The 19,915-nt window shown below is 40.1% G+C and overlaps 1 protein-coding gene across 3 annotated transcripts in view; it reads left to right on the forward strand.

Moving 5' to 3' along the window:
- NBAS (NBAS subunit of NRZ tethering complex) overlaps positions 1-16,527 on the forward strand; it is a 406,503-nt gene extending 389,976 nt beyond the window's left edge. For 2 of the 3 annotated variants that reach the window (XM_073335981.2, XM_073335983.2), the window contains one exon: positions 11,344-16,527. In XM_073335981.2, coding sequence (XP_073192082.2) covers positions 11,344-11,619 — 276 coding nt within the window. In that variant the 3' untranslated portion in view covers positions 11,620-16,527. The remainder of the gene's footprint in view (positions 1-11,343) is intronic. The other variant, XR_012157919.2, reaches the window with a different exon arrangement.
- Positions 16,528-19,915: the final 3,388 nt, after the last annotated feature.

Consider the following 19,915-nt stretch of genomic DNA (forward strand, 5'->3'; position numbering starts at 1 on the left):
TTGGATGTACACAGTCAAGATTCAACTTATGAAGTTAACACAACACATTATTAATTCTCTCAAATACTGGTCCTGGAATGCGAATGGGAGCATAGTTTATTTCTCAGCCTTTTGAAGATTCTCCTTCAAGATTTCCATTTCCTGAGTGAATTATACAGCTGGCTCTCCTCCTGTCTACCTTATCCACCTTGATACAGCAAGTCTTAACTTCCTTTTCTAGAAGAGAGAGGTTTGCATAGATAGAGCTGTGTAAATCCACAGATATCCACATCTGCGGACCATTTTTGCAGATCATGGATTGGAGGCGGTTACAGATTTTGAATCCATGGAGTGCTCTATGCATAGACACATTTTTAGAAGACAGAGTTCACAAAGTTATTTGAGACGGAACTCATGTTGAATTTGGATAGGCACACATTATTACTTACCAAACACATGTGTACACTCCTTCACACCTTTTCTTTCACAGGCCAGGCACCTTCCCAGCCTGGGCTCTGTCATTTCTCGCCCACTTTGATTTTGTTTCTTGGATGTTCACAGCAGTCATCCTGGGTGGGGATTCAGTGAAGAACGAACGCTGATTATGTCAGTCTCTTGCCTTAAATAGGTTTTACATATGGCAGGAATTCTTTGTTTTCCAGTGTGTGTTCTCCCCTCACAGTGGAAAAATACTGGTATTCTATCATGGAGTCCATGATACCGGTGACTTGATCACATGATCCTACAGTGTCAAACCAGCCATGAGTCAGTTTGTAGCATCCCAGAAAAGTTTTTCAGGAAGGTGGGAGATTAGCATCTTCAAAGACCTATTGTTCTCCTTAATGGTTCAGACTCATTGCATTCTGTCTGGTGGGTGTTCCCCAGGTACAAACACTTTTGTAGTACAGATGTATAGTCAATATTCCTAATTTTAGATACAAAAATGATACATGCATACAAATAGGACAATCATATTCAGCAAATCATAACCTTTCCAGTGATATCTCACATGCCTTATCTTGTACAAAACATATCATAGTTATGCTATAATCATACTATAACAATATTTCTATGAAGAATATTGGGTGTAGTGTCACACACAGGTCTTGTGCCCCAGTAATGTGGTCCAAGCTGGGTCAAGGGTGGGCAACCTTGACCTTTGGAAAGCCTCCCTCCCGCAACTTTTGCTAGTGGTTCTTTGACCATATCGGTCACTAAACCACAAGTCTGATATACATCCAAAATATAAAAAACCATGGGATTAATGGGAGATTACTTCATGAATGCAGCTTCAACCCCCACTCCTTTGAGCTGAATTGGAGGGAGCAGAAAGTGCCAGATTCCTCAGAGTCTCCACACATTCTGGATGTGATTTCTGGCGTAATTTGCTCTCAGGCAAATTACAACAAGGCAAGGAGACAGAGGTGCCTTAGATCCTGTTAATATAAGTCCCACTTAAGGTAAAAAAAAATATTACAATTTATATTCACTAAAGAAAATGGAAGTTTATACACTAGGCCAGTGGTTCTCAAACTGTGGTCCGTGGACCGCTAGTGGTTCACGAGCTCCATTCAGGTGGTCCGCGGATAGTTCCCTCTCAGGTGCACGCCTGGGCTGCTGCACATGGGAGAATGAATGGCCACCCCCCCTAATTAGTGGAATCGCACAGGCATGGCTCCCCTATTTAGGTGCCTGGACCCTGGAGAAGACGCACATGTAAGGTGAAGTGGTGGCCTTGGGGGGAAATAGAGGGTAGATGGGAGGGGGAAGTGGGGTGGGAAGAATTTGAGATGTGCAGGGCTGCAGTGGCCAGAGAAAGAGGCGACTTTCCCCAGCTCTGTGGCTGCTGAGGCGAGGGAGAGACCCCCCTCCTTCCCAGCCCGAGCTTGGAGTCTGCTGTGGTGCGGGAGAGAGGGAGAGACCCCCACTCCTTCTCAGCCTCAGTTCGGGGGCTGCCATGACAGGGGAGAAAGGGCACATCCATCGCATTAGACAGGAAAGACTACTGATATTAAAATATGAGTTGTGTGCTTATATTTATAGAACAAAAAATGTTAATTGTTTCTTTTATATACAGCATTTTTCTCCAAAGCGCTTTACAATAGTTAGCTAACGGTACAAACAACATTTGCAAAGATCATTAAGTGGTCCACTGAGACCCTCAGCAATTTTCAAGTGGTCCGTGAAAAAAAGGTTTGAGAACCACTGCACTAGGCCTCTCATATAGGCCTATTTCTTTCACACATTGAAGTCAATGGGAGTTTTACTATTGACTTCACTTCAGTTGGAGTACGGTTTGGTCAGTGCCTGAAAGGTTACATTTATAAGAGATTCTTGGCAGTATTTGAAAAGCAGGTCATACAGAAGAGGCTACCATTATTCTGTGTAAATCTTGTAGTGTTTGGAAGTGTTTTTGTTGCACTCCAGAAAGCATGCCTCCTGCTTTTTATTTTTCACTCTCGTAATTACTTTAGGTGGAATTTTAGTAAACGATTGTTAGCCAACGTATATGCTATGTATTAGAGCAATTACATTAATATTGTAGACAGTATAATAAGTGATATAGTTGCAGATTGAATTGTGCTTTACCCAAAATGCTTTTCACTCATGCTAAGGAATATCCCATAACTTTTTTCAGTAGCTAACCTTTGCTCTTGGTAAGAGGAAATACAAAACCTGTCATAGTACGAACACTATGCCTTGGGTAGTTAGAGGATGCCTGCAGTGACACCTGGAATGTGGTAGTCAAAACAAAGATAAGAGAAAGGTACAGGATAGCACAGAAAAACAAGATAAGAAGCTTGTATTGACTTGTCTGTTAAAGCTTGGGTGATGTACAGAATGTTCACTACCTTGTAAAAAGGGCTACTATTAATATGGATAATCTCAAATGCATATTTTTGAAACAAAGGTGAATGCTGCAAGATTGCTATGTGTTGTGTTCTGTTGTCTTTGACTAATAACCTGGTTAAACTTAGGCTACATGGTTTCTTGAATATTTTTAATAACAAACCACAAGTGTAGTCAAGCAATTGGGTTTGGCTATACTTAGTTTTCAGATTTGTTGCAGAAGGCCAATTCCCATTTACATTAAACAGGGAGGGAAATATGCCATCTGGCAAAATGAAATAGTCAGATTCCCTGACATACTGCGAGCACAGCTCACAAACATGGCTGTGAAAAAAATACAGCAGTTGCTTGCTAGTACGGATGTATTATTTAGTCATTTGTTGTATGATGCTGACAGCTTTATGGATGTTTACAGTTAAAAGGATGATGCAGAAGTGCTGATCTAGGAATGTACAGCCTTTGCCGACAATAAAACAGACAGTTTTTTTAAGCTTTTCTGAAACTGCACACCTCTATTATTGTGTAACCTTTTGCAAACTGCCAGTTCCATCTTTCACATACCAGAAATAACTAGACTACCCCCTCACAGTGAATATGGTGTATGAATAATTTAAAAAACTTTATCTTAGTATAGCCAGTTAAGTAGTTTATGAATGTCAGTAGGATTCAGAGCTTCTCTTTAAGGGTTGCTTATTTCTGAGAACACTTTCAGTGTTGTCGTCTTTCTTATGTCAGCATGCAAAGGTTCAGACTGATTTACTCCTTATAGTACAATAATTCTATAGACTGACTGTAGCTGTACTGGTAAAGCAGCCATAGATTGAGAGCCTATGTAGTCAGCAAAAAATGCTGCCTGTACCCAAGGGACTTGAGTTGAAAGTGGCACTTGAATATAACTTTTTTTCTAGTTAGTCTAAAATAACTGTTGATATTTAGCCTACTTACATATTGTATATTCATTGTTGATGTACTTGGATACATCCTTTATATTTCAAAACAATTTATTCCTTTTGTAACAAAAAATTTACAAAAAATGAAGTTTGGAAAATAAAATGGAATTTACAGTTATTTGTTTTCAACTAATTCTGGGTGATTGTGCCAAAATAATCAGCTCCATATTCCTTAAGATCCTCTTCAGCTGTGTAACTAGCCTCTTCCTTCATTAATGACTGTTGACTTGCAACCTGGTTTATCAGTTTCTTCTTTATTGGAATCTTTTCAAACAGTGTGTGTATGGCCAGAAAAGTGACTGCAAAAATATCAGCAATTTACTCCAGAGATCTAATCCCTGTGTGTCCTTGAGCCATACCTGTTCAATTCAGGGACAAAACCAACATTTAACCTTTGCTAACAGTGCAAAACTAATACTTACATGGAAGAACAAACACAATTCTGTTCTGTCTGATGCACCATCGGCAATAGTATGTTGTCACTAGCATGCTTAGATGTTATTAATCAACAGAAAAGGATAAAACCTCACTCTTTATGGTAACATTTTTTCCACTGATAACACTATGTATCTCAGCATCTACCTGACCAATAGACACCAGGTGGAGCTACCATAAGCCACTGAGGTGAGAAAGGCATTCCTGTCCACCCCTGTTCTGGACTGTGTCCTTGACAGCACCTGGGTAGATTTTCAGAGAGCAACACACTATTTCACCTCAAATATTTAGTGAATCTCCACTTGATGTTTTGTGTTGTATTGCCTGCATCCATATAGGACTGTTTTAATGAACTGGGTGGTCTAAAGATGTAATAGCCAGGAACTCCAAGTCCTAATCTTTGCCCTGTCACGCTGTGTGCCCTTGAGTTTGTTACACTGCTTCTTGGTTTTGCATGCTATGGAGTGGGATTAATACTATTGATGATACTACTCATAATACTCATGAGGAACTGTGTGCACTAGCTAGTATTTGTACAGCACTTTACTATATAAAGGCTAGATATCATTGTATACAGTCTCTGACAGTGATTACTAAAGCCTGCTAAATTTAAACCTGCATTTTATGTCTTTCTTACTGTTGTTGTTATTTTGCTGTGTAAATATTCACCAAATCAGTTTATATATGTTAAATGAAAGAACATGACATAGCTTTGGTTGGGAAAACAGTTGCTTTAGCTACAAGTAATTCAATACTGAGATATTACACTTGATCTCTCACCAGAAAAAGGGTGAATTAGTGTGTATTTTAGTAGTTGTAGGCAGTGTTGTTGCAGTCCAGTTGGTCCCAGGACATTAGAGAGATAAGGCAGGTGAGGTCATATCTTTTATTGGACCAGCTTCTCTTGGTGAAAGAGAGAAGCTTTTGAGTTTACCCAGAACTCTTCTTCAGGTCTGGGAAACTGTCTTAGGCTGTGTCTACACTACAGCTTAAATCGGCATAATTTATGTTGCTCGGGGTGTGAAAAGTCACACTGACATAAACACCGGTGTGAAGAGCCCTATGTCGGCAGGAACATAAGTAGTTAACACATTTCAAGGGATAATTCAAGGTGAAGTGGCCCGTTAACACCCCTCCAGTCATGGAGAGGAAAGGATGGGAGGAGGGGCAGATGGAGTGTGGGGAGGGGGGTTGTTAGTGGGTTATAGATTGTTTTAATATGCCATAAATCCAGTGTGTCTATTTGGTCCTTGATTTTTAGTGTCTAGTATAGTTATGAATTTAAGCTCCCAGGCTCATCTTTTGAAAGTGTTGTGCATGTTTCCTTTGAGGATGAAGACTGATAGGTCAGCTGTAGAGCGATTGCTTTGTGAAAAGTGTTCACCCACAGGTGATGTGGTGTTTTTCTCTCTTATCATTTTCCTGTGTGAGTTCATTCAAGAGCATAGTGATTATCTGGTTTCACCCCCGTATTTGCTATTGGGACATTTAGTGCACTGGATAAGGTATACTGTATGTTGTGATAGTTATGTGTAGGATCCAGGGATCTTGTAAGGTGTGTGTGGGGGTGGGGGGGTGGCGTATTTATCACGTAGCAGTGGAGATATGTCTGCAAGTTTTTCATCTGTTGTTCTGGCAGGATCTGGTGTCACTCTGAGTTAGTGTTTCCTGGTCTGTGGGTAACTTGCTTCTGATGATGAGCTTGGAGAATTTGGGTTATAGTTGTTAGATGATAATCCGTATGGGTTCTAATGTGGGGTGGTAGGTGCATTTTAGCAGTTGCCTTTAAGGTGTTCGCAAGACTATTTGATTTCTGTGAGTTTTGTGGGTATTTTTCATGTGTCTATGTGTTCCATAAAACGTTGACAGTATAAATGTGTCTGAGGTGTCTGTGTGTATTGCATATGGAGTATTTGTCTCATATTTAAATGGTAAGCTTTTGGGGGCAGGGACAGTGTTTTTGTTTTGTGTTTGTACAGTGCCTAGCACAATGGAGTCCCAGTCCGTGTCTGGGGCTACTATACGCTACGATAATACAAATTATAAATAATAATTCATGTTTACATGTCTATAATGTAGACATGTCTGTTCGCTAACAGCCAAAATGTCTTTAAAACCTGAAAACTAGTCACCTTACCACATCCACAAGCTGACGTGGTTCTCTCAGTGTTCTGAGCCACACAGCACAAAACTAAAATTCAGGTATAACCCATGACGGTAACTTCATCAGATTGTTTAATGTTCTTAGAATTGTTCCTCCAGAGAGTAAGACAAGAACTACTGTACTTTGAAATAATTAGCTTTGCATCCATGGAGATAATTTCATGCAACAGATTGATAATGTGCCAAGGATTTAAAAAAAATGTATTTTAAAGATGTCAATGTGAAGAAGACTGTCAGTGAGAAGTACAACTTGTATCTAAATGAAATAAAAGGGAAATGCAGGTTCGGAGATTTGTAGCATATAGACTTGAAAGCCAGAAGGAACCGTCATGATAATCTAGTAGTCTGACCTCCTGCACGTTGTAGGCCACAGAACCTTGCGCACACACTCCTGTAGTAGGCCCATAACCTCTGGCTGAGTTACTGAAGTCGCCTATCTTGACGTAAAGACTTAAAGTTATAGAGAATCCACCATTTTAGTTCAAACTAGTGCTGTCAAGCCATTAAAAAAATTAATTGCCCTTTTAATCGCACTGTTGTTAATAGAATACCATTTATTTAAATATTTTTGGATGTTTTATACATTTTCAAGTATATCGATTTAAATTACAACACAATACAAAGTGTACAGTGCTCACTTTATATAATATTTTTAAAAATATTTACACTGTAAAAAAGATAAAATAGTATTTTAGTTCAACTCATACAAGTACTGTAGTGCAATCTCTTTTATCATGAAAGTTGAACTTATAAATGTGGAATTATTATTTTTTTACATAACGGCACTCAAAAGTAAAACAATATAAAACTTTAGAGCCTACCAGTGCGCTTAGTCCTACTTCTTGTTCTCCTTTAGGGGAGTCTCGGCTTATTGAAGGGGTAAGATATTTTTATCTCAGAAAGTAAGTATTCTGAAGATGGGAGGGGTGTGAGTTGTGCAGGAGAAGGGTGAATTCTTGGTGCTGCTCCTGTTTTGGTTGGGTTTCTGAGCTCGCCAGGCTCACCTCCTGTCAAAAGAGGAAGAAAGTTTAACCTTAGAAATCTTCATTTAGTATTTGGGGAGGCTGGGGTAGGGAGCAAGCAATGACTTGTGCGGGAGGAGGGTGAGAGAGATGCCTTGATGCTGCTTCTGGAATGGTGATTACTGGTACTGGGGCTTGCCTCCTTTTACTGAGCTCGGTGGGCTCCCCTTAACTGAGCAAACCCTTGTTTGCAAGGGAGGATATGGATTTTACCTCAGGAATTCGGCATGTGGCGGGGAGGAGAGGTTGGTGGCAAGAGGTTGAGCTTGCCATGCACCTGTTCTCTATGGGGTACCCCCCAGAGCGAGGGGCTGTCCAGGGGCAATGGGGCACAGCATGGGGAGGGCAGGGTGGGTGTCAGTCCTCAGAGCAAGTTGCTGGTTGGGGACAAGGGTGCACAGCACGACGGGAGGAGGGAGTCAGTCACTAGCAAAGGGCCGGCTGGGCGCAATGGGGCATGGTGTGGGGAAGGTTGATCCCCGGAATAAGAGGCTGGTTGGGGGCATGGTGGGGGGTGAGCAAGGGGCCTGCCGGGGGGACATTCAGGCACAGTGCATGGGGAGGCAGGGGGGAGTTGGTTCCCGGAGCAAGGGGCTGGCCATGGGCAGTGGTCACAGCTGGGGGGGGAGGGGCTTTGCCCCAAGAATGAGGGGCCAGTCAGGGACAATAGGGCACAGCATGTGGGGAGAGGCAGTCCCAGGAGCAAGGGGCAGGCCAGGGGCAACGGGGTACAGCAGGTCAGGATCCCTACCTCTCAGCCAGAGCTGGAATAGGAACCACTTCCTCTCCTCTCCTCTTGTTTTCCCACCCTCCCAAATGGGATTGGGTTACTGCACCTGACTGGACACTGTCAGGTCCTCCGCAGCTGGTGCCTGTCTCCCTCCCTGCCCAGAGATATGGGATTAACACCATTAAAAAAAGAATGTGTTAATTTGGTTTTCAGTTAATTGTAGGTGTTAACTGCAATAAAGTGACAGCCTTAGTTCAATGAGTGGCCCATGCCCCATGCTGCACAAGAAGACCACCAGGGTCTCTGCAAATCTGACTTGGGGGGGAATTCCTTCCCAACCAGATATCATGATGAGTTAGACCCTGAGCATGTGGGAAAGACCTGCCAGGCAAACACCTGGGAAGAAATTGTCTGTTGTAACTCAGAGCTCCCCCCCACCCCCCCAGTGTCCTATCTTTGCCCGTCCGGAGATATTTGCTAATAGCAATCACAGATGGGCCATATTCCATTGTTTGTGATCTCATCATACAATTCCCTCAATAAATGTATCAAGTTCAATCTTAAAAGAAGTTAGGTTTTTTAAAAGAAGTTAGGGTTTTTGCCCCCCTGCTCCCCTTGGAAAGCTGTTCCAGATCTTCACTCCTCTGCTGGTTAGAAAAAATCTTTGTTGATCAGGACTCCTGTCCTCCATTTTATCTTGAAAAATCCATCATTTCCCCTCCAAGACTCCCTAAAGTCCCTAAGGGAGGGAAGTTAGTTAATAAACCGATAATAATAAAGGGTAATTTTTAAGGCAAATTCAAAGAAAGAAGGTAGTGATACCTGGAGCCTATTATCTAAGAAGTATGGTTCATCAAATGAACATTCTCGGCATGCTGACATGCTTTATATTTTCTCTCTTTTCCTGTGTTTTAAAAAAAGAAAGAGAGGTTGGGAAAACTGTTCTACTTTTAAAAAGGAGCAACAAATTATTCTTGCACGTTTTTCTGTGTCCTACATAAAGATAAAGCACCATGCTGTCTTCTCCCACCACCTCTTTAACAAGAGAGAGATGCTTACATTTATAAGGGTGAAAGGATCTAAAGATAACAAAGTTCTTCATTCTAAAATAACTTGTGTGGTTTCATCAGTTAGGGCTCAGTCTCATCCCTGTTGAAGTCAGTGGCAGCTCTCCCACTGACTTCAAGAGCAGTAGGATCCAGCATAGGTTTCTTTTGAATTCTTCATGCTCCTCTGCATATGTAATGAACATCTCAGTGTAGCCGCTGTGGTGTGAGAAACGGCGATGTCTAAGGGCAGGTCTGCACTAGAAGCACTACTTGCGGCTGTGCCACTTTTCCATGTTTGGTGAAGACTCTCTATGCCGGGGTCCCCAAACTGGCAGGGAGGAATGTTCGTGTGAGGGCAGCTGGGGCCCAGGCGAGGCTGCCAGCCTGTCCAGGTCGTCTCCCCCCCTCTCCCTCCCAGAGCTTCGGCCCCAATCCTAGCTCCAGAGGGGGGAGGGGGGAGCAGAGAGGGGTAAGGGGGGGCCCGCAGTAAAAAGTTTTGGGACCACTGCTCTATGCCAGGAGAGCACTCTCCCATCACTCTCCATCAGTATAATTACTCCACCTCCACGAGAGGCGGAAGCTATATTGGTGGGAGAGCGTCTCCTGCTGACATAGCGGCAGTGTGGACAGTACTTAGGTCACTGTAACTTGCGTTGCTCACAAGGGTGTCTTTTTCACACCCCTGAGCGATGCAAGTTAGATCGACTTAAGTGGTAGTATAGACCTGTCCTTAGCCACTAAGTTTGGTTTTTGGCTCACCGGACCAGAGGTATATTTAATCTCCCAGACAGAGGCTCAGAGCTGGTGATTTCCCCCTATCGTCTGAGAAATGGAAGTGAAATGATGAAATAGGGAATTGGGATATAACCAAGAAATGTCCATCCTGATGCTTTAGAGGGGCGGGACGGGGGGAATTCAACCTGCCAGTTTAACCAAAACACTGAGAAGGTAAGCCCTGAGCTGCTTCAGCTGTATAGCTAGAGACAAAAAAGACAATCAGAAAATGATAGGCAAGAAAATGTTGGATGTTGTCCTGAAAAATCAGGATGCAATGATTTATGATGCTGGTTGAGTCAAAAATTGCCTAGAGATAAGTTGCCATATGTCTCCAAGATGTCATAGATTCAGCTACATATGCTGACCAGTGGGAGAGCTGTGCTGCTGTACCAGATGACTTCAGATGACAATATGAGTTCCATTAACACTTCCTGCTCTGCCAGCCATCAAAATATAGTGGACAGTTATTCTGGAAAGTGGGACCAAAGTTGAGTATAAGGGAGATGGAATTTAAAAAAAAAAAAAAGTCTGGTCAGGAAATCACTCATTATTTATTAAACAGTTTAATTGGTTTGTTCATATTTTATCTGATGGAATGCATTGAAAGAAAGACGATTTCTATATACTTTTTACAAGGTTCATTTCTGTTGCTTGTTAATTTTTTTCTGGACATTGGAGACGTAAGACACTTTATGCCATTAAAGCAGTGTTGTTTTTCTGGGAGCTTAGATCTGATTTATCTTCTAAATTAGCTAAAATTGAATTTAAAAACTTAATCCTGTAGCATTGTCCATACAGATATAGGCGCAATTTTCAAAAGAACTCCGTCCCTATTGCATGCCACAGTGGGAGCTGCTGGGTGCTCTGGATTTTAAAAATCTGAGCCTGGTTATGGGTTCTGGTCCTGAGCTCTATTCAGACACTTGCCTGTATAGTGCACACAATTCAGTGTGTCAGAAAATATAGTTTACCTTATGATCTCCCATATGAATCTCTGTTAATCCTTCTATTAACGTAAAGATAGAAAGGGAGTTTTCTATATATATAGGGAAGATACTGGGAATCTATTTCAAGCTCTGCACTACCTTCTATTTAGTCTCTTTGTTCCTTAGTTTGAAATGGGTATATCTGTAGGACTTGTGCGGTTTTATTAATAAAATAAATGATGATTGTTAAAGGTTTGCCTTGGATGTGTAAAAGTATATATCACTATTGCTATTAAGCTATGGAGAACATCCTACCATTGCTGCTTCACAACTAAAAAGCATATTGGAGGAGGTCATGGTTGATGATTATAATGGTCTTGGTCCCTTGTGGCCTTAAAAAAAAATCTATGGATGTAACCAATAACTCAGTCTTCATTTTTGTGTATTTTTCTTTCTTTGCAGATTGATGGTTCCAGCTGTGATTCTGAAATTCTTTCCTTGCTCCTGAATGCAAAATTAGTGGTAAAGTGCATATCCACTGTGTTCTACCCTCACCTTATCAACCACTTACTGGCCAACCAGGAAGAGGGGCATTGGGATGTAGAGGAAATAGCAAAACAACTGCAGGAAGCAGGCTTCAGTGCAGAGGCAGGGTCTCTTATGATGTGTTACAAAGGGATTCATCCTGCACTCAGAACCTACAGTACTGCCCTCAGTGCTATTCAGCATTGGATCTGAGTGGCAAAACAAACTGAATTTTTTTTGACAAAACAGCTGCCTGAATAATGTGTTTGTTTCAATTGCCTGCTTTTCAGATGGAAATCTTCTACATGAGAGACAAATTGTTGTAATGAAGTGATATATTTAGAGTTGATCATCTCTTCTTATGATTTGTGGAAAATGCTAACAATATACATACTGTGGATTTACTTCCAGTTTATTTTGAAACTTTTTACCAGTTCTAAAAGTCTCTCTCTCAGTATAGGTATAGTAAATCTCTCAAACTGGTAAAAACTTTCAAATTGGCAAAAACATTTGAAATGCAACCACTGTAATGTCTAAATTATAAACTAGGAAAGTAACTTGTGATGCTACAGGGTTATACAATGTGTCACACAATTCTTGTAAGTCATTTACACCCTGGTCACAATGTAAAACAATAGTTATCAATAAAAGTGTTTAGAACAAACGTCATCACCATGAAGAGAAATAACTAATGAGAAGTTCTGAAATCTTAAAATTTGATATTTTTCAATGTTGTTTTGGTTATCTTATTACAATAGTTTTATTTGCAATAAGTGACATACTTTTCATTTATTAAACCTTTTCTTCGCCCCCCCCCCTTTTGACTGAACTGAGTATTCTTCAGGGGGAAGCAAGCTGATAATTTTTGTCACGCTTACTATAGTTTGGTCTTTGTTACTCTCTATCCAATTTCAGAAAACTTGGCTCAGATCTCCAGAAGATTTTGTTCACCGTTTTGTCTTTCTTTCCAGATGTCTTCTCCTATTTGCTATGGACATGAATAGCCGATCCATTTCAGTTTTGTTCAGTAAGTCCTTACACCCCCTTTCCTGGGGAGGCTTGAGAATAAACAAGATGAGCACAAACCAGCCTTGGATTTTTTAAGACCCAAAATACCCAATCAGATTCTTAAAAAAACAGAACTTTATTAGAAGAACAAAAAAAGATAAGAGAACAACTCTGTAAGATCAGAATGGAAGATAATCTTACAGGCAGTCAGATTCAAAACATAGAGATTCCCTCTAGGCAAAACCTTAAGTTACAAAAAGACACAAAAACAGGAATACATATTCCTCCAGCACAGTGAATTTCACAAGCCAAAACAAAGAAAACCTAACACATTTTCTAGCTAGATTACTTACTAGCTTTACAGAAGTTGGAGGGCTTGCATCTTTGATCTGTTCCCGACAAAGGTATCACACAGAGAGACAAAAGCCTTTCCCTCCCCCCTCCAGATTTGAATGTATCTTGTCCCCTCATTGGTCATTTTGGGTCAGGTGCCAGCCAGGTTACCTGAGCTTCTTAACCCTTTACAGGTAAAAGGACTTTGCCTCTGGCCAGGAGGGATTTTGTAGCACTGTATACAGAAAGATGGTTACCCTTCCCTTTATATTTATGACCGTGCACATGGATTTATTCTATGTAGCCTGTTTTACCAGAAGCATTTGGTGTTCATGTGTTTATATGATTATGGCTTTGTGTTAAAATTACCTTCTCATTTCGCTCTTGCTTAGTTCTATACTGAGATCAGTCTTCAAAGGAATTTTGCGAGAACCTGAGAAAAAAATAACATTTCTGTTTCATTCTACAAAAATGAGTACTGAGACAATAGTTTCTAATCTTTATTTAAGTGTAGGGTGGATGTCCAGTGCAGGTACTCCATAGGAAAGCTATACAACTGGATAAATGGCTTGGAAAAGGACTTAAAAAGAGATGTTTGGTAAAGAAGCAAACCGGGGGGCAGTTGGGGACTCCTGTGATTGGTATGGCAGGGGGCCAACCCCAATTATTATAGCCCACCTTAATCCTCCTATGAGGGGGGCAGTGGATAAGGTAAGGTAAGGTCCTGGCAATGGATTTGCTGGAGGGACATGGGTGGAAAAAAAGGAGGGAGCTGGTAAAAGTCCCCCGGGTAATTATGGAATAAACATAGGGGTTACCTGCACTGTACACTTTTATCTGCTGGGTAGTCCCAGACATCTAATAATAGTGTTGCGGTCTGATTAAATCCATGTCAAATGTGTCCTGTCCTTCTTTTGGTATAGCCAGACAACCATTGTTGGGTTAATTTTCTATAAATATCATTTGTGGCTTTGAATTAATATTATTTTATTTTACTTACACTTTGTCCTAAAAAAAATCGTTTCATAAGACACTTACCTCGCAATTTGCTTGGAATTCTTTAAGAAGACTGTAACGGTGTATTGAATCCTTCAGGTGGTTTGGCCCTTTTTAGTTCACACATTTTCAACAATGTTTGAGAAAGGGACTTCCAGCTTCCTTCATTCATGACCATAATTTTCATTCATCAATCTCAGGGGTTAGAACTGAGGTCTTTTTCATTTAAGTTCCCCACATTAATCTTTGCCTCAGGTTCCAAATACTATATCTTGAATAAAATCAAAGCTCATTGGCATAGCACAGAAAAAACAGGAAAAATCACAAACCCAAAGATAAATGGAAATAAATAAATGCACTAAACAATGCTATTAGCCAGACACATGGGTTGTTTTACAAAGTATTGAAATAGCACCTACAGCATGGCATAACAATGCATATCACGTTTCTCAACCTATTACCTCAGAATCATGTTTCCAGGGAGTCCATGTGTTTGTGTGTCACGTCAGAGTCAGTGCAGTAGATAAAACCCAGCAGTGTTAGCAGTTCAGAGAGCCGCTAACATCCTGGCAATACATCACACCAAAGCTAACCCAGGATAGATAACAGTCATTGGTGTCCAGTTGGTATGGTTCCTGTGTGGTTCTAGCCCAAAAACGTGCACAGAGATTAAACAATTTTCTGCATCTTCATCCAAAATCACATACTGAGTCTTAACTGTTCTCCAGTAACACTTTCCAAATGACATTATCAACCACTTCTTTCTAGATGGAATAGAGTTCTGTTTCCCCCAGCCTCATCAGTAAACAGCTTATGCAGACAGGAACTCTGAGATGCAGATAGACTCAGTGATTAAACAGATACTTAACTTTATTTAAACATTTTTTAAAAGACACATTGGTGGGTTATACTGGACAGATGGACATAATTTCTCACTGAATCAATATGGAATGAACTGTCATAATTTTCCTCATGCAAAGTAGGCTGTGAAGCAGTGTAAGTAGTACTTGTTTAAGAAAGACAATTAATGGTAGCTGCTCATCTTTTGGGGCTGTATTTCCCCCTGTTGACTCTCAGTGAATTGTGTTTGTGACCTTATTTGTCCTGCCATTTGGACATGGTCAGTCAATTGGCTGTCATACATCAATGACATTAGATAGAGGCATTACATGGTTGTAGGTGTCTCACCAGCCTGCAGCAAGTAGCTTCCACCACATGCAGGCATCTGTTCATGAAAAGAGAAGGCACATTCTGAGTATATGTGTATCAAAGTACTAATGTATTTGTGAAGTTCTCCCATGAGATTGATTTCAGATTTGGAGTTTTGACAGTTGTTATTAAGACATGTTAGCAAACGAGATAACAATGTGAGTTATCCCATAAGACCCTCTCATCATCTGTTACTTATTAAGACCATAAAAAGGTACTGACAAGCTGAATTGACACTTGTGCCTACTTGGATTTTGTCAATTTATTTGAATTACAATTGGAAACTGTTCAAAATATTACTTTCAATGAATACAGCATGAGCTGGATCTCTCCTTTGGAGGTTACTCATCTTAGTAGTTTGTTCATTTCCTGATAAAGAAACAGGCCAGAATTTAGGCTCTTACATTCATATTCAATCACCTAAATAGTAATGGGCTGATTTTTGAAAGGTGCTGAGCACCCCAGCTCCTAATGATGACTATGGCAGCTGCAGGTGCTCGACACCTTTGATAATCAAGCTCTTCCAGGTAGTGTCTATGGTTGAGGTTTGGAGCCTAATTCCTAGGGCTATATGGGTTGAAAATGTTAGCAAGTTCATAGTTTATTAGCTGTCTGTAGTAGTGAACAGGGTAGTATTTGGACAATTAAAGTTGTTGAGACCAAAACACTCATTGGCCTGATTCATTTCTCATTCATATTGGTTTGAAATCAAGAGTAACTCAGATAAAGTCAGGAGAGTCTTCATATGAGCCACCATTAATAGACCACCTGGATTAAGCTCATGTTACCCAGGATGAGGAACAGGCCCATCCCTGAAGCTATCCAGCACTTGTGTGGTGAAGAGAAGGAGAATTTCACAAGGCAGGCTTACAGAAGCTATGTCCTGTCTATTGGATTCAAGGTCAGCATTTTTTGCTCCTGGACAGGGTGCATAAAATGAATGATTTAAAAAACAGATTTTTTTTAATTTAAATTAAATACTGGTTTATTTTTTAAAATAAACCTATTAAAATTACATTTGAAACAATGGCAATCTATATTAAGGCCCAAACTTACTATACTCTATTAAAATAATGTAGATTAAATTAAAAATAATATTAAGCAGTACATGTTTGCTGTTGACATTTTGAAGGAAGTCAAACCACTGAACTGGAGGAAGTCACTGGCTAAAGACGTAGAACCAGATTTGTTGAAGTGTTAAATGAGTTTTTGACAGTGGTAACCTCTTTTGCAGGTGCGGAGAGAATATTTTCTTCATTTCAGTTTATTTAACTAGTTCAGTTCAATGAGTTCAAAGTTAAGAGACCAACTGAGAGTTGAAAATACAGGAAAGCTTGTTTTCCCTTTCCAATCTATGAATTAAAAATTAGATGTGAGAGGATGAGATCCACTATTCTAAAATATTGAAGGGCAGTGGTGACCATAAACAATCAGTTCAATTCACTAATTACATATGATACATCGTTTAATAAATCATTTTAAAATGCAGAACATGTTTTGATCAACTTTTTATACACTTATTCTTATGTATCCAGCATATTCGTTTTATTCAACCAATAAAACAAATTTAAAATGTTTTTGTGTATGTTTAATTAAATTCATATTTCCACCCAAGTAGAGCTTGACACAAATCACAAATTTAAAAAAAATCATCTAGTAAGTAAGAAATGCATCATTCGCCATTTTCTAACATCATAAAAATGGTAAAAAAAAATAAGAATCTGACTAAGTAGAAGTAAAGCTATATAATTATTTAAATGTATATACATCTAGTGTATCCTCCTGGTTAGCAAACGAAGCACCAAATGTAATGTAAAGGGCTATATTTAATTGCAAATCAACATATTTTAATGGTTACCAATCAATGTGAATCACTCTTTTTTTTTTTAGGAAAATATCAAAAGTACAAATGTAAACAAGATTAAAATCAATTATTTATATCAAAAATTTTCTCATTCAAAAGCTTGTCTCTCTCACCAACAGAAGTGGGTCCAATGAAAGATATTACTTCACCCACCGTGCCTCTCTAATATCCTGGGACTGACTCAGATACAACAACACTGCATACAATGATGAATAGAGGCAAAACAGCCAAAATGGTCATTGGTACATAGCTTTAATACCATCTAATAGAAAATATCATTCATAGGAGGATGGTTAGCAATAATAAATGGATCATAGTATTAGTGTTCTTAAGACTTTCTACAATTATATTTACCATTTCAGAAAACGTATTGTTAACTGAGTAATCATGAAATAAGATGTATAAAATACTAAACTTAATCTGGTGTAACCAACATGAATTTAGCAAAGGCAAATTGAGTCTCAGTAGTCTCTTAGAATTGTTTAATGCATCAATATACTTATAGAGAAGGCCTTTGACAAGAAATAGGAGGCAAAGTATTGTTTTGTATCGAAAACTGGCTAGGAAACGTAAATCAGATTCATGTTCCATGTTCCAAAGCATAGCCCTCCCAAGCAGAAGTTGGCAAACATGTCTGATCAAAACAAAGGAATGTGTGCTCAGCTTGATTTGCACTTAAGCAGTAAACAGAGTCATCAAGCAGGAAAGGGAGACAAAGGAAGCTCAAACAGGTGAGAAAAAAGCATCAGGGAACATAGACCTTTTGTCTCCAGATACTATGCTGGAAATGTCTTTCAAGAGGGGGACTGACACTATAAAAAGGAGGGACAAATGCCCTCAAGGCACCCCTTTCTCTTTTCCTGCACATCACATTCATGGCACCTGAGGTGACAAAGGAAGCATTTGTTGGATTCTGGGAAAAGAGGTTGTGACCTAAGAAGTTTGGTCAGTAAGACTGCTGAAAGCATGTGATGAGAAAACTTTGCTTTGAATTTAATATAGTTGGTTAAGTGAGGTACCAGTTGCCTTCTATCTTTGTTTTTCTTGTAATCATCTCTGGCCTTTATGCCTCATTACTTGTACTCATTTAAAATCTATCTTTGTAAGTAATATAATTGTTTTATTGTTTTCTCTAATCTAGTGTGTTTAAAGTGAAGTTTAAATGCTCCATTTGGGGTGGCAAGTTGTGTGCATATTGATTCTATTAAAGATATAACTGACTTTATAAAAACTTGTATTGTCCAGGACTGGGCTTGGCAATACAGGACACTGTTACATTCTGTAACTCGTGGGAACACTCTACACTCCCATGTTCGTCCTTGTAATATGATTGTGTGGTATCTAATGCTAAGTTTGTCATATTGGGTGTCTTCAGAAGGCTCATGATGCACTGAACATTGTTATGTTATAGTAATGTTCTAGGTTATAATTTCATGTATATAGTTATGAGGCTGAAAATGTGTCCTCATGGCTTAAAGCAAGCCCAGGCAAAAACTATACAGAAGCAGAGGGGCAGTTCACACCTCATCAGGGCATGTATGGGACAAACCCAGCCCAGCCTCACAGGAACAAAGGACACTGGCTTAGGCAACAACAAAGGATTTGTTGGACTCTCGAGTGAGTCACCCTCCCTTCTTTGGTCAGTTTGGGACTGTGATGAGGTAATGCTCACCTGACTCTGAAGGGGGGCAGCAAAGCCAAGAGGGAAGACAGAACATGATCAAAGGGAGAGACATTTGCCGTCCTCTTCCTCTCTCTTCTACCTACATCTACAGACACCACACCAAGCAACTGAAGCGCTGATCAAAGGGGAGAGCCTGGCTCAAGAGCAACCAGCCAGCCTGTGGTGAGAAGCATCTACGTTTGTGAGGGCACTGAAAGTGTTAACATCAGCTTAGAATGCATTTTGCTTTTATATCATTTGACCAAATCTGACATGTTATATTTTGACTTATAATCACTTAAAATCTATCTATGTAGTTAATAACTCTGTTTGTTTATTCTATCTGAAACAGTGCATTTGCTTTGAAACGTGTCAGAGACTCACCCTGGGATAACAAGCCTGGTACATATCAATTTCTTTGTTAAATTAATGAACTCATATAAACTTGCAGTGTCCAGCAGGCATAACTGGACACTGCAAGATGGAGGTTCCTAGGTTTGTGTCTGGGACCGAAGATATTGGCTAGTGTCATTCAGTTGCACAATCCATGCCACAGGATGTGCTTACATGCCAGAGGCTGTGCGTGAACAGCCCAGGAGTGGGGGTTCTCACAGCAGAGCAGGGTAAGGCTGGCTCCCAGAGTCAAGGATTGGAGTGACCTAGCAGATCACCAGTCCAGATAACACCAGGGGAATATCACAGACATACATTTCTGACGGAAAATATAAACCTGGGAGTGTGTCTGGGTACCCTTCAGTATAACTAAGGCTGGTAAGAACCAAGCTGTGGCTGGCTGGCTGTAGCACACACACTGGCATCGCTGGGATGACTTTCATGCTGGAGGCTGTTTGTGAGCCGTCCAAGCTGGAGGCTATAGCAGCAAAGCATTGTAAAGGTCACCATAGGTTAGAGGGCATGGGTGACACAGCTGCTCCTTTGTCTGTATTGGTATGTCACAGTATCTTTCCGGAGATGTGAAGTACTGAGCAGCTTCCTTAGGGTGCTCAGTAGATCTGTTGGTGAATAGTTTCTTAAAAGGGAGAAGTTAGAAGAAGAAAATGCACCAAGGCTAATATTCATAAAGAAAATAGGAAAATCCTTTGTGCTGATTTCCGAGGACTCAGGAAATAGGACTTTTGAGGGTGATCAATATAGTTTTTATATCAGGTATAAAGTACAGTCTCTATTGCAATTGGTTTGTCCTACAGAACTTACATCCTTCCCTCTCTGGATTAGTTTCCTCCTCAATTTCACTCCCTAGCATCCCCATCCCTCTTTGTTTGGTCCTACAGACTTCTGTTGTCACAAGATAAAATAAGTTGCATTTAGTCTAAATCCACATACTGATTTAGTGGCCAAAGGCTTTTGCAATGCATAGATAGACAGAAAATGTTATGAAAGTCCTTTTCTGCAATGTGCATATAAAATATTTATTG

The sequence above is a fragment of the Lepidochelys kempii genome, chromosome 3, assembly GCF_965140285.1.
Source record: "Lepidochelys kempii isolate rLepKem1 chromosome 3, rLepKem1.hap1, whole genome shotgun sequence".
Classification (NCBI taxonomy): domain Eukaryota; kingdom Metazoa; phylum Chordata; order Testudines; family Cheloniidae; genus Lepidochelys; species Lepidochelys kempii.